This window comes from Diadema antillarum, unplaced genomic scaffold (assembly GCF_040938485.1).
Source record: "Diadema antillarum isolate AM-2024a unplaced genomic scaffold, OU_Dant_1.0 scf00000071, whole genome shotgun sequence".
In the NCBI taxonomy this organism is placed as follows: domain Eukaryota; kingdom Metazoa; phylum Echinodermata; class Echinoidea; order Diadematoida; family Diadematidae; genus Diadema; species Diadema antillarum.
This window is the reverse complement of record NW_027270960.1, coordinates 3,025,182-3,040,902: the sequence shown is the minus strand read 5'-3', so window position 1 is coordinate 3,040,902 and position 15,721 is coordinate 3,025,182. Positions and strand designations below refer to the sequence as shown.

At 38.5% G+C, this 15,721-nt stretch overlaps 1 protein-coding gene across 1 annotated transcript; it reads right to left on the bottom strand.

Annotated features, from left to right (window-relative positions):
• Positions 1-519: 519 nt before the first annotated feature.
• LOC139716889 (uncharacterized) lies at positions 520-12,290 on the bottom strand. The gene is made up of 7 exons (XM_071628417.1): positions 12,000-12,290; positions 11,317-11,629; positions 6,226-6,441; positions 5,578-5,661; positions 3,914-4,135; positions 3,016-3,136; positions 520-2,084 (listed from the first exon to the last, which is right to left on the bottom strand). Exons 2-7 carry the CDS (start codon positions 11,387-11,389, stop codon positions 1,403-1,405), a joined length of 1,398 nt encoding a protein of 465 aa, XP_071484518.1. The 5' UTR covers positions 11,390-11,629; positions 12,000-12,290; the 3' UTR covers positions 520-1,402.
• Between the last annotated feature and the right edge of the window lie 3,431 nt (positions 12,291-15,721).

Genomic DNA, 15,721 nt, shown 5'->3' with positions numbered 1-15,721 from the left:
TTACAGATGGGCATGAAGCGATGTAACTATCAGTTAAATAAATAAATGGGGAATGGGTACCTTGGAATGACTGGCAAAGTTCTTCTATAGCTAGACCCCATTTGCTGAGAATGTTCGTGACTCCATATAGCTGCATTGCAGTCATCGACACCGCCGTCCATCATGATGAATAGCCGCGTATGAGCTGTATGCTAGCTATACGTACATAAATGTGTGATGTACGTGTGTGTGTGTGAGTCGCGCGGTAGGTGGCCGCGGCACCCGGCGGCGACCGATCGATTGCGACGAAGGATACATGCAGGCGCTCTGATTGGTTCATGACTCTCACATGACTTTTGCCCATCAATTTCTAAACAACGATGTTTAATTGTTTGGACAATCATTCCGAATTGTTTTTAAACAACCGCTGTTTAAGGCAATCAAGCTCCAATTTTCTATATTTAAACAACATTGTTTAGAATTTTAAACAACAATATTTTAAACAACGAAATTTTACACAGCGTTCTAACAGTGTATTACAATAATTGATATGAAGCTAACATTCATCGTGTAATATGATATTTTAGAACACGTTTATAAAGTTTGTGTAATGCAATGAAAGTAATATTTCTTTGAATATATATGCGTTTCTCAACATTTACATATTCTTCGCGAAAATTTAGTGGAGAGGGAAACTTAAAGCCAGTATCACAACTTCTGTCTATGTACAATAAGTGATAACTAAGGAATAGTCAAAATAGTTAGAAGAGAATATCTTATGTGTGATTATCATTTGTGATCCGTATTGTGGTCATTAATAACCAAACACGAACAGTTCTTGATACACGTTACGTAGGAAAAGTACATTTTCTTAGTTGTTCAAATCACCTGACGAACACTTTTCAAATGGTAAGCGATCGTTGTGACTCAGAAATAATCTTCTCAAGAGCAGACAATGACTTTATTGAGTAATGTGATATGTCATTCATTCACTACAATATGCCACAGTAGACACTTTAACAAAATCAAAAGAAATATGTTCAATTAAACAAAAGCCCAGGGGTGAAAATGCTGAGAAAAACATAATTCCGATGTCCAAAGGCACAAAAGTATCCAAACACTCGTTTAGGGATGCCGGTTGCTATCTATCCGTTATGATATCATAAACGGTAGATAGTTCAATTCATTTATTTTCAGTCTCCTTTCTACAACAAAACAAGACTCTTAATAAATCCGGAACTATATCATAAACAAACATTCGATTTTGCAAAGGAAGTCAATGAAGGCTGCACAGAAGCTATCTTTCGAGTTAACAGGGATGTCATTTTGTCTGGTAAGTGGAACATGGTTATTTTTTTTTCTCATACATGTTTGCAATATGTTTGTTAAAGACTGTCCGTGTAAAGCAGAACTTAATGATGCATTATATTTTTCTCTTTTTGTCTACCTTCGCATAGAGTGATGCTTTGCAAGTATCAGTCTCATTATCAGGATCTACTTGATAATATACGACCTGGTCTGAGGACATAGCTGTTGAAGAACCTATGCTGGAAGGAGCCCTGTTTACACCAGACGCATCAGTATGTCTACCTCTCTGGGGATGTGCTTTGGGAATATTCGCATCCCGTGTGCGAGCGCAAACCCCGTCGGACTTAACGCCAAAGTTTAGCGAATTGTAACAACTCTCGTCATACAAGCGCGGTCCTCCTTTGCCAGCACCGTTCGTCATCCTGCAGTCTTTAACCCGGTGTTGACGGTCCCGGTGATCAACCTGGTGATAATTGTTTTGCTCCGTTGATGTTTCTTGTAGACTATGATATTCATTGCGAGACGGAAGAGAAGTTGACTCTGCCCCAGCAAGATGATAGGGTACTGTTTCTGCTTCGGCCATGTCCTGGGAAATGTGATATGAGTTCTGCTCCTGACGAGCCGAAAGGGTTCCATGTCTGTTGTCTCGATGGTCAAGGAAAGGGCGACTCCCTGTGGCAGAGTCAGCACGAGCGGGGTTCAATGAGACACTACGATCGATGTCCGTCGGTTGCTGCAGCTGCCCGTCACTCGTGTGGTCATGTGACTGGTTTGCAGCTCCTTGAGGTTTCTTGCTCCTGACATAACGATGGAAAAGAAGGTTGATCTCAAATAATTACAATTTCTTCATTCATTTATTTATTCACAACATCTTTTAACAGGGACATTCCGTTCAGTTCCGCCGACAGCCAGTAGACCTGCTTTTCAAGGAAGCCCTATATATAAGGCATACATAAACTTTCAGATAAAAACAAACAATAGGTGGCTTACACAAAAAGCAAGAAAAAACCGAAATATATACAGTATCTACAAATCATTCTTTACAAGTAGGGGCCTACATGCACATTCACAAAGGGTATTAGATAGGTACCAGTGTATTACAATAGTATGTGGTACATAAAGCAACTCATTATATAGTCAAATAATCAAAACAAACAAACAAACATAATTTTCTATCATGCTTGACAACCTAAGATCATAAAGTATGTAGCAATAGTCGGCAGTGTTTCTTGAAAAGAGGCAATGAACTCAGCGTCTGGACAGTGAGTGAATATCACATTGGGATAGAAATCGAATAAAATGGTTTTATTTTTATTTTCCTTGCTAAATTATCGCATCTAACGCCGTTTATATTTGGAAAGGAAAAATAGTTCCTACAATCATTTCTCTTGTTTTTTGTAGAAAAAAATCGTTTCTTTAAGTGACAGTTTGAGGAGAGCAAGAGAACCTTTATTGGAATCTCACACATATACAATACAATGATATACACGAACAGAATACTTTTCGTTAATACACTGTACATCGAAAACACGTAATACGCAGTATACGAGCGTACAATGTACTCAAGTCACTGCAAGTGTTCTATAAATATGATTTTAACATGTCAAGATACACACATCATTACAATTATACTGATTTATACTTCCCATTCACAAATATGATCAGGTCTTTGTTTATTTTATGTTCGTTTTGCTGTATTTTTGTTTTGGTCGTATCAGACGGACTCACCTTTTTTGGAGTTGGTTGCACAATACTATGGATAGCGCTGAGAGTGCGAGAATGACAGAAAGAAGGATTCCCAGGGTGGACGCAATAACTATTTTTCGATGATTATTATCATGATTTTGACCTGAAAGAGAAAAAACCACGTAATGATTCCCTTGAGGAATAAATCAAGCAAAAACGTGAAACAGTTATTAGCGACAGCGTTGTCATCTCTGTAGGCCCTAGGTGTTGAAGTTTCATGGTATCAAACTTCTGCACTAATGAAAAACAGATTGATAAATAGCGTCAGATTGATGATTTCAAAAGATATGTCTTCTATTCGATCCGTACAGCCTATACATCCCTCCTCAAATTGTACACTTAGAGTCAACTCTCCGAGGCTTGTTTTCGCCACTTCAAAATGGCACGTTTTTATCATTGCTATTATCGTTTTAAACGTCTTGCCACTCGTGCCATTGAGAAAAACGCACATACATGAACATGGTTAGTAGGAAAGGAATCAACATTGGAGCATAGAATGGCAAATTGTTCTTTCATGATGGGAAATTTGAAATATTACACTCTCGAAATAAGCGCAACATTTGACTGCACTGGTCTTGTGATGTCAGATTACAGCAGGGGTAATGTGCGGTGGATTTTGAAAAGCCGTCGAAGAGCACATTTTACTATCATCACAAAGACATGTTGACCTGTTCCAAATGATCTAATTGATGAAATGCTGTGCTTTTAGTTAATGGGCCTTGCAAAACGTAAACTGCCAATTATAAGATATCATCCACTCAACTGCATCCACTTGTCACTTTGCTAAGCAATTCTTTGTTCGTAATATTTCTTTCAATCAGAAGTTGTTTAATGTTAAATGCATATATGACATACTGCAAGAAGCATTTCTTGAACATACCGTCTCTTTTATTTTCGCCTCTCGAACAAGACGGGACTGAAGCATTCCAAACCGGGAAGTAAGTTGACCAACCAGGTAGTCCCACACACTGTAGTGTCGCGCTGCCATTTATGACGTAACCTTTGCCACAGATGAGAGTTAACTGGGACCCAAAGTTTGATTCACTTGAGTCCCAATGACCATCATGCACTTGACCGGGATGATCACAAGACCCGAGTGGACCTGTAAAAGTAAATGGTAAAGGAAAAGTAGAAACATACAGGTATTTCATGTCCAAAGTGCACGCCCTTCAGTTTGCTACAGCAGTTTTCCATGGAATCAGACGTGAATAAAAAAAAATGCCAAAATTCAAAGTCTAACATTCAAAATCCAACATATACCATGGTTTCACACACACACACACACACACACACACACACACACGGAAAAAAAAGAAAAGATTTGACCGCACTAAATAAACCGCCCGTATGAACTGATGATGATTAAAAAACTGCACTAGTAGTAATAATGCAGTAACATAAAAGAGGTTAAAAAGGTAACATGTACAATAAACATGATACATAACATTGACATACAAATAAAGATACAAATTACATGAACGGTTTTTTAAAAATGATAATAAGAATGGAAAATGAATTGAGCTTGAAAAATAAGTGGAACTTGATTATCCAAACAACAATGATAAAGAATAAGATTTGAAAGTGTGCGACAAATATAAACATGCACATCAAAGATCACAGAGACATTTGTACATATCACACACTCACACCCACACACACCCACACATAAAACATCAGCCCGATTCCAAAAATTGTATCCAATTATCTGATATAAGATTTTTAATATAGTTTTCCTGCTTTTCTTTAAAATTTCGGCAGCACTGCATTGTTTAATATTATCAGGTAACATTTTCTATAATTCAAATGTTCTCCATGTAACATTGATATTTTAAAAAAAAAAATCATTTGCACATCGTGTTTCATTTCGCCAAAACAAATCATTAAATACTTTTGGTAACATTATCATTGTGCTATATATGTATATTGTTCATATCGTGGCATGAAATCAAGCTGTATGGGGTGATTCCATCCTTTATTTTTGTATTCCGTTCAAATTGCGCGAAGTACACAAGTGTGTCTATACGTACCATTATGTACTTTTATAGCCACATCGAATCTTAGTTAATATTTCCGACCTATGCATTTAAGCATTATTAATGGTATTTCGAGTGAAGAAAAGAAAAGAAGGGAGAAGAAAAATTACTTAATTTATAAATATTAATGCCGCAAAAATGTTACCGAAAATTTTAGAGAATTGGTAATGAAATAGATAACTATAATTTCCCAAATTCAACGAGTTTGATTATTGAAATCAATTCTGTCCGAATTCTGAAGACAATTACTATTCTGAAATTCGAAACGTACTGGTTTTCATATTAAATAACATTATGACAAACGTTATTTTGCTGGAATATCATATCGATTTCACGTTAACTACAATCATACTTTTTGTGTATTTCTAGTTGATGTCTTTCGCAATATTTCTGCGGAACCTTCTTGAAGATTGGGATAATACCATTACAAAGGAACGGTACTATGGCGAATTTATGACTATCACTAAAATTATGCAACGGAAACAATGTTAGCGTTCAATCTTTTTCTCACCTCTGCATATCAATCTGACAGTCTTGTTCGACGTACAGTTAGTCGTTGCATGGGAACAATCCAATAAACGTTGTACCGAATCACCTGTGAATTTAATGGTATTACGAGATAAATGTATACAGACCTGAAGAAAACAACAATTCATTGAAAATAGAACAAATTCATTAAGAAAGTCTACAGGAGAGATGTAATTGTACTGACCTCTTCAAAAGCTAACCAATTTTAGCCTTGTCCCCTCAAAAAAAAAAATGCTTTTATTATTGGATGCAATCATGGGGAGTTCAAGGAGGAACGATGTGTGTTGGTTGTAGACATATACTGATCTAGTGTTGTGATGTCAGTGACAAAGGTAGTGTGATTTTTATCTTTCACTTTAGGCGTATATCGTAAAAATCCGACAATTTCCTTCCGAGGGACGAGACAAATACGATACATGCAGCGTGACATGCTCGACATGATCTAAAACAACATTGACTTATTTAGTCTCACTGGACTTTAAACCAACGAGGTCTCGGTTTGAAGATTTTTTAGCAATCCCTAGTTCTCATTTTAGAATGAATAATACTTTTGCGATTTATTTTCAGTAATGTATACGTTCATACTAGGTGTAATACTTCTTAAAATGTTCATCCACGACACTGCAGTCACCTTCTGGACATGATAGCCATTGATTGCTGGTTCTGATTGCTGTATTGGGCAAAACCTGAGCCGAATACTCTTCTGCCGCTGGGAAGCCAAGCTCTCGACAGACCAATTCAGCAGCTTTGAGGGTAAATCCATCATGGCAGACATAACTGTCTGGTTTCAGGACCACCATGCCTTCTAGGGGAGAGGGTCCGTCAACCAGCTTCACAGATGGTATTCCTCGAAGACAAAGTGAACAACGATGCACAGCTTAGTAGTATTACTTGATGATTTACAACCAAATAAAGTACTAATGTGAATGTTGAATTTGTCAAAATTCACAAATTTATTGTTTGTAAGTAGCGATGGAGGAAAATGTACGAAATTTGAATATCTCTTTTTGGTCTCTCTTTGTCAAGAAAATGGCATTACATTCCTCGATGTGGCATGCACAACTACAACAACTACAAAAATTTGGCATACAATTGTTCCATTTCGAAAAAAAAAAAATCTGAATATCTATTTGGGGTCAACAGATTATAGTTTTATACCCCCATTCCACAGAGGGATTTTCTCTCATCGGTCGCTCATTGGAAGGAAAGTAAAACATTCCGGCCACCAACCGAAGCGTATCGGATCGAAGGCCGATGAATCCGATTTGTGTTGGTCGACTATCAGGTGAGTGTCAGCACTGGCGTAGCCAGGGGGGGGCGATGGGGGCGGTCGCCCTCCCCCCCCCCCCCCCTAAGATTTGGACCGGGGATTTGGGAGGCGGAAAAAAAAAATGCGTGTATACTGTATGCATGCACATACATTTCACTCAAAGTGTGCACCAGATCGTTGAATTTCAATTCAAAATATGCAAAATCTCTCGTGCTTGGGAGGGGGTATCCCCCTCCCAAACCCTCCCCCTCTGTGCCTCTTTCCCTAGCTAAGTACACTTTTTAGATTTACAAAAAATTCTGAATAATTCTGAGTGCAAAAGACGTATCACTTATATTCCGAAAACTGAAGGTTCCCTCATGTATAAGGGGAATTTCCCCTTTTAATCGACCCTTTCCTCCCTCAGCCCCCCCCCCCATCAAGTTTGTTTGTTTTTTTGTGTTTTTTTTTTGGTGATTTCCCAAATGTTGATTCCATCAAATATGCGTATACGAGATATCTCAATTTCAACCTTAAAAAGATAAAAGCTCCATGGGAAGGGAAGGGTGGAGATAACACTCGCCCATGCCTTCTCCCTGCTCGCCCCCCGCCATGCAAAGAAGTAGACTGTGGCTATACCCAGATCGCTTTATTTCAATTCTAAAAACGCAAAAGCTCCGCGAGCGGGAGAGGAAATCCCCCTTCCCCTAAGCTCTACCTCACTAGACTTTATACATACGCACAGATGGTGCACATTCGGAATAAGAGCTAAATTCCGTGATTTTAACACTTCGATGAAAAAGTATCGCACCAAAAATTTGCACCAGATCGCGGAATTTCAGGTCTGAAAACGCAAAATCACCTTCGTGTGGGAGGGGATATGCCCCTATCTACACCCTCGTGTGCATGCTTTTTCTGTTTGATTGCTGAACAGACCGCGTTCATGATATTCAGTGTAAGAATTAATACAAGAAGACTAGTGTATTCATATTATACCATTTCATAGGCAAATTGTTCAATAATAATCTACACTAAAATATACTGCAACCTTAAACAAGTGGGACTGTTTCAACTCGTTAAAACACGCAAAAACATGCATCAAATTGCACCATTTGCAACATCAAAATGCAAAAAGTTCTCACCGTGGGAGGGGGGACACCCCCCTCCCACACCCTCCCCTACCCCCTCGCTCGGGTTCAGTCGCGTTCATGATATTCAATGAAAAGAATTGATAGAAGAAGTGTATTTGAATTATACCATTTTATAGGCAAATTGTTCAATAATAATCTACACTAAAATATACTGCTACCTTAAACAAGTGGGACTGTTTCACGTCGATAAAACGCGCAAAAACATGCATCAAATTGCACCATTTGCAACATCAAAATGCAAAAAGTTCTTACCGTGGGAGGGGGGACACCCCCCTCCCACACCCTCCCCTCCCCCCTCGCTCGCTCCGCTCGCTCGGGTTCAGTCGCGTTCATGATATTCAGTGAACAGAATTAATGTAAGAAGTGTATTTAAATTATTCCATTTTATAGGCAAATTGTTCAATGATAATCTACACTAAAATATACTGCTACCTTAAACAAGTGGGACTGTTTCACGTCGATAAAACGCGCAAAAACATGCATCAAATTGCACCATTTGCAACATCAAAATGCAAAAAGTTCTTACCGTGGGAGGGGGGACACCCCCCTCCCACACCCTCCCCTCCCCCCTCGCTCGCTCCGCTCGCTCGGGTTCAGTCGCGTTCATGATATTCAGTGAACAGAATTAATGTAAGAAGTGTATTTAAATTATTCCATTTTATAGGCAAATTGTTCAATGATAATCTACACTAAAATATACTGCTACCTTAAACAAGTGGGACTGTTTCACGTCGATAAAACGCGCAAAAACATGCATCAAATTGCACCATTTGCAACATCAAAATGCAAAAAGTTCTTACCGTGGGAGGGGGGACACCCCCCTCCCACACCCTCCCCTCCCCCCTCGCTCGCTCCGCTCGCTCGGGTTCAGTCGCGTTCATGATATTCAGTGAACAGAATTAATGTAAGAAGTGTATTTAAATTATTCCATTTTATAGGCAAATTGTTCAATGATAATCTACACTAAAATATACTGCTACCTTAAACAAGTGGGACTGTTTCACGTCGATAAAACGCGCAAAAACATGCATCAAATTGCACCATTTGCAACATCAAAATGCAAAAAGTTCTCACCGTGGGAGGGGGGACACCCCCCTCCCACACCCTCCCCTCCCCCCTCGCTCGCTACGCTCGCTCGGGTTCAGTCGCGTTCATGATATTCAGTGAAAAGAATTAATGCAAGAAGTGTATTTAAATTATTCCATTTTATAGGCAAATTGTTCAATGATAATCTACACTAAAATATACTGCTACCTTAAACAAGTGGGACTGTTTCACGTCGATAAAACGCGCAAAAACATGCATCAAATTGCACCTTTTGCAACATCAAAATGCAAAAAGTTCTTACTGTGGGAGGGGGGACACCCCCCTCCCACACCCTCCCCTCCCCCCTCGCTCGCTCCACTCGCTCGGGTTCAGTCGCGTTCATAAAATTCAGTGAAAAGAATTGATACAAGAAGTGAATCTAAATTATACCATTTTATAGGCAAATTGTTCAATAATAATCTACATCAAGATAAACTGCTACCATAAACAAGTGGGACTGTTTCACGTCGATAAAACGCGCAAAACCATGCATCAAATTGCACCATTTGCAACATCAAAATGCAAAAAGTTCTTACTGTGGGAGGGGGGACACCCCCCTTCCACACCCTCCCCTACCCCCTTGCTCGCTCCGCTCGCTCGGGTTCAGTTGCGTTCATGATATTCAGTGAAAAGAATTAATACAAGAAGTGAATCTAAAATATATACCATTTTATAGGCAAATTGTTCAATGATAATCTACATCAAAATGAACTGCCACTATAAACAAGTGGGACTGTTTCACGTCGATAAAACGCGCAAAAACATGCATCAAATTGCACCATTTACAACATCCAAATGCAAAAAGTTCTTACCGTGGGAGGGGGGACACCCCCCTCCCACACCCTCCCCCCCCCCCCCCCCTCGCTCGCTCCGCTCGCTCGGGCTCGGTCGCTTCGCTCCCTCACAGACTAACCGCCCCCCCCCCCCCTAAGATGAAATCCTGGCTACGCCGTTGAGTGTCAGACATGTCATTCGACGAGACTAGATCGTCCGATGAGGATCACGCGCGACATGTCTGCACTCACTTGATAGTGGACCAACTACGTCGGATTCATCAGACTGCGATCCGATACACTTCGGTTGGTGGTCGGAAGCAGTAAACTCTGCTTCCGATGAGCGACTAATGAGAAAAAAATCTCTGTGGAACGGGGGTATAAGTTTAAAATCGCAGTAACTGTTTTATATTTCTGCTTATATTAATTTTCTGAAGTTTTGAATCAAGCAATGTTTTCTATGTAGAGATTAAGCCTACTTGACTTTTATTTTTAGGGGTTTTCTTATTTCTGTACCCACACAAATGCATGAATACATAATTGCAAGCCTTACAGAAAAGCATAAATAAGTAACAATGCACTCTACAACGGCAGTGATTCTTCAAAGCAAAAGGGAGTACAGTGTGATAAGTATAAGTTCGTGATGCTCTATCAATTTAGCTATTTATATTAAACGTTATATCATTTCCTTCATTCGCATTATTTGCACTTCATGGTTATCTACACTTCTTTTAAGAATATCTTTCCAAGCAGGTTGAATTGTCTTTTTTGTTTAGTGACATATGGTCATTCCTCTGTCTTTTTCTATTATGTATTTGACCTCAGCTTTCCAAACCTTTTCGGGCCAATATTAGTTTGTTTGCTGTGCAAAGTCACTTGCATAGAAACCTTGCAGCATGCTTTCAAAAAGACCAGAATCATCGACGACAAATCAATTTCTTCAATGATAAAAAAGCGTCCGATGAAAGTCCATTCCTTCAACGCTATTATGAATGGAAACCATTATTTTTCAGTGTTGTAACTATGCTGTTACCCTGTTTTCATCTGGATTAAGGAATACCAAGGGTTCCAAGACGATATCTACATTATCTGTCGAAAACTTTCGTGATTATCTTTACCTTTCTCTGGATTAAGTAATCTTAAACACGAACTATTCCATAATTATTTTGCAGCTTTTCGACCCCCTTTCTAAATATGCATATCAATAAATCGCAACAGCCTTTCAATTTTTATAGCTGAATTTTAACATCACCTCTTACTAAAAATGAGGGTGCGTCATGTTTTGTATCAATATGACATTCCCTTAGGATTTATGTGCATTGCCTTTGAGTGGACATTTAGAGCATTCTTAAAAAAAAACACTGTTCATGAAAATAAATGTATATATTTTTGTAATAGATCTAAAGCGTATATCTCTCGCATGCAGAATTATTCGACTTCATGTAAACATCAGAAACACATACCTTCATAACACTTTACACTCAGCTTGAAGTTCACTGGGTAAATATATATACCATATCGAAAGCTGAATCTCATGGGTTAGTGATATAACGGGGGAACTCTGGTTGTAATCCAATATCACAGTCAGAGACGACTTGTTAGCTATTTCTTCCGACATGTAGAATCCCATCACTTTGTTGTTGATAGAGTTTATTTCAGTGAGAATTCGCCGTCCAGGAGATGCCTTTATAACCCAAGTATCACCGTTGGTAATACATCTTTCGTCACACGATACCTCGTGCTCTAATTGCTTCTCCGAACAGCTGAGAGTAAAATCTAAGGGAGATATAATGATGATCAAGAAGAAATGCTTTGCAATCAATTGTTTCAATTCCTGAATCGGTCGGGAGAGTTACGTTCCCTTGAGGAGTTGTGGAATTTGTGCTGTTCAGTTCAGCAACGTCACTGCAATCCAAGGAAAGTAAATTATCGTTCTGTGTTGCTTGCGGTAATGTAACCATCCACTGTTTTAAGGTATGATTGAATATGATATCAGGCACAATCGATGCTTGTATAAACGTAAACATTCAGGTAAGGCATGTGTGATTTTGGGTACATCGACCACTTTTGTGCAAAGTGAAACACGCAAGAAAAGAACTGCAAAATTACCCCATAAAGGACTATTGAAAATAATCAAGATACTCACACTTTGTATTGCCTTTGGACAGTGAGAAGATGGGGTGAAAGAGAACGAAACCAGCAAACAGCCACACCAAGAAATTCATTCTTTCTCAACTCGATATCACCAATACTCCAGATTCAAAACTCATGTGCTGCTGAGGCTACACCGTTGATGTTGTCGAAAAACGATGCCCGATAGTGTATGATATGACTGAACAACTTTGCCATGCCAAATGTGTGTAACGTAAGAATGATAAATGATCTATAACGTGTGCAAACTGAAACTCCGTCCAGCAGAAGTACGTTGCGTGATCGTTCACGAAATCTCCAGGGCACCTTAAGAGACACCAAACATCTAAACATAAGGTAACCACTTGAGGACGCTAATCAATCATTCGGCCAGTATATGGATAAGATGTCAAGTTGTCACAGTAGCTGTTATCATAATGTTATGTTTAATTACTTTCTTTTTTCTATCTCTGCCCATTAATCATATTATGGTATCCGCGTGATCCACTCACATGAGTGATAAATGCCAGCACCTCTTAATTCATGTGACTTTAATTATCGCACTAGATTCAGTTTTGAACATGAAATCTAAACTGCCAATAACGCGATGAGAGATGCTTCAGCAGTTGAAAGAGAAATTACAACAGCGTTAATCAATACCGTCGTTACTAACCCTTTTTGGTGTTTTTAGTCTTGATTGGCAGAGAGGATCCCATAACGTTATACCCACTGTCCACAATCCCTGGCTTGGAAAGGGTTAACAGTGGGCGGAACAATTTCTCACGTAATATAATGGAAATCACCATTTAAGTGTGGAAAGAAGTAAGAGTAAATATCCCAGTCTAGAGACATAAAGACAATATTTTGAAGTTTAAAAGATAAAAACGATGGTAACTATTAAGGCAAAATAACATGCATCATTACTTCTGTACTACACAGCTAGCAAGACCGCTTTTTCTCACTGTTGAAATTAAAAAAAAAAATATCAGCACTCAATGAAGCGCCGTAAGTTTAGGAAATTAACAGCGATTTGTAGGTTTCAATTACTTGAAGGCTTTATCGTTCACATTGCTTGAAAGCTGTCTATTAGTAGGGGGGTGTTGCAAGAAGGTTGCAATTAATTGCAAGTCCACAAAATCTATTGCAAAGTTTGCAATAGATATTTGCGATTAATTGCAACTCGACTTTCTTGCAACACCTCCTTACTTTTACATGTAATTATGATTCTAATATATACAGAAATGTTACCATTGCGTTTTTAGTTTTTTTTTAAGGCCCCTTGATGTTGTTAGGCCCAACAATCAGAACAGTGGGAGCTTTAGCGCCGAGCGCATCCGAGTGAGGGCGTTTCGAGATATTACTGAAGTAGGTCTGGTCAATTACACCACTAGACCCACCCATCCGCCGTCAGCGCGAAATGTTTATACATGAGCTTCCCTGATTAGCGGTCTGCTGATTAGTTCCCACTTTTGCTACCAAACGCCGGTGCTAAACATGGCTACTCGAGGCGGGTAATTCAAATTGTTACAAATACAAATATTACAAGTCTTCAGCAGCCTCTCGCTCGGAGATTTTATACGCTTCTCTATGACACTACCACCTCCCACATGTTAGTAGCCAGTTAAATCAACATTAATGCGGTATAATTAAATCAATTTTAGCCAAATTTTGTACAAGAAATATGATTCAGAAATATTCTTTACTTTCTTTTTTTTTTGCTGAGTGTATGCAAATGATTTCAATTCAGTTCAATTCAATTCGTTTTTATTCTTCCAATAAAAAACATTACAGGAAACTCATTGCGGGATTTTTACATAAAAATGACAAAGCATAACAAAATACAGTATATACATAGAGAGAGAACACGGAATAGTACTTGACATAGATAACTAACCGGACATGTATGCAAAGTTGAACTGAAAAGAACAAGCGTATAAAAACGTGGCATTAAAACGGACTCCATTGGCATGATGTTAAAAAACTTCAGAGACCTTCCCTGTTGTTACGTCCCAATCTGAGCCCCCCCCCCCCCCATGTCAGCCCGTAATAAACTGAAACCCAACCAACTTGCCCTGAAATACAACAAAACAAACAATATCCATTTCTCAGGTTTGAGTTTCTTCAGTTTGTCTCCCTCTACAAATAAAAATTTGTTAAGATCGCAACTGCTGATCTGTAAATTAACAACATGTCGGAAAAAAGGAACCAGTGGGAGTCGAACCTGTCATTTACTGCTTTCCGGGCAGCGACACTACCACTAGGCTGTCCCTGGTAGCCGGCAGTGAGAAGATGTACATGAAACAAATACTAGTACCCAAGCTCCGAAATTCCGACATTGTTATGTTAAGTACAAATTTTCATTTGTAGAGGGACACAAACTGAAGAAACTCATATCTGAGCCTTCACCCCTCTGAATAATATCTTTCTTTCAAAAATCCATTTCCATTGTCAATTTTACTCTGTTTCCAGATGACACGACGTTTTGTTTTTCATTAAAACCTACAGATACTGACCACAATATTCAACTTTTTTAAAGTTTGAACGTTGTTTCTGGAGCAAAACAAATTTTTAGATATCTACATAATCATGCTAGAAAAAAAAATTCAAAGTCTTGTTTTGATTTAATAAGGGACTATTATCGATTCACACCTTACATGGTCCAAGCATATACATAGAGTTCAGTCAGCAACTATCAAGCAATATCTAGATACTTTTGAAAGTTAGAGAATACCTCGTTTGCATACTAAAAACACCATCCAGACTCTTTATAATGCACTTCTTTAACCACACGTCACCTATTGAAATATTGTACAGAGAAACTGTACTCGGGAAAATCAACTGTCTATAACATTGTCATTACAAAAACGTGCCGAAAGACTTATTACTGGTTCTGACTATTCAGGTCACCTTAAATGTATAGCTATTAGGCCTACTTTTTTTCTCTCAACTTGATCCTATTTAGGTATCTCCATGTTAGTTCCTTTAGTTTCTGTCTTGTTCAATTCCCATTGTGTTGTCCTCCTCAGTCGAATGATTTTGAAAATACTCGGAAGTTCACGCTATCCTTTTCTGTGTGAATATATTTCATTCTGTTGGAATGACAGGAGAAAAGAAGAAAGAAAGGTCGGATAAGAGGTAAGAAATTGAGTGAGAGTATTCTTTCTGGAGTGTGTGTAGTCCTTAAAAGGACTGTGAACCCAAGAGCTTAGAAAAGTCCTTTCCTATATAAGCTCTTCTATCTCTAGGGTTCACAGTCCTTTTCAGGACTACACACACTCCAGAAAGAATACTCTCACTCAATTCTTACCTCTTATCCGACCTTTCTTCTTTTTTTCTCCTGTCATTCCACAGTCCTCCTAAGGACTACACATGGTGAACCGCAAACCGAGTGTATCCTATGTACAACACCATGCAAACGCCTTCCTTCAAAAATCATATTTCATTCTGTCAGTCAAATTCTTAAGTAAGGGATATGTGTAACAAGCCTTCATGCCAACAGGCCTTTATCAATTCAAGAGAATTGCTTATCGATAACACCCTCTTCCACTGGTTTACTTTAAAATACCATGAAATGTACTAAGTTCATATGTTATACACGTAATTTTCTATTTCTTTTGAATAATTTTGTTGATATTATCATGTGAAAAATTTTGATATGTCAAATTATCATTTTGTTAATGTGAAGATAAGATAAACTGTTAAAAAAAGAGTAAAATGAAGCTTATCAAAACTGTTATT

Coding starts and splice junctions, on each gene's coding strand:
- LOC139716889 (XM_071628417.1), bottom strand. CDS start 11,389: ATGAGATTCAGCTTTCGATATGGTATATATATTTACCCAGTGAACTTC. Junction 4,136..5,577: donor TGTCAGATTGATATGCAGAG/GTGAGAAAAAGA, acceptor TTACTTTTACAG/GTCCACTCGGGTCTTGTGAT. Junction 3,137..3,913: donor AGGCGAAAATAAAAGAGACG/GTATGTTCAAGA, acceptor TTTCTCTTTCAG/GTCAAAATCATGATAATAAT.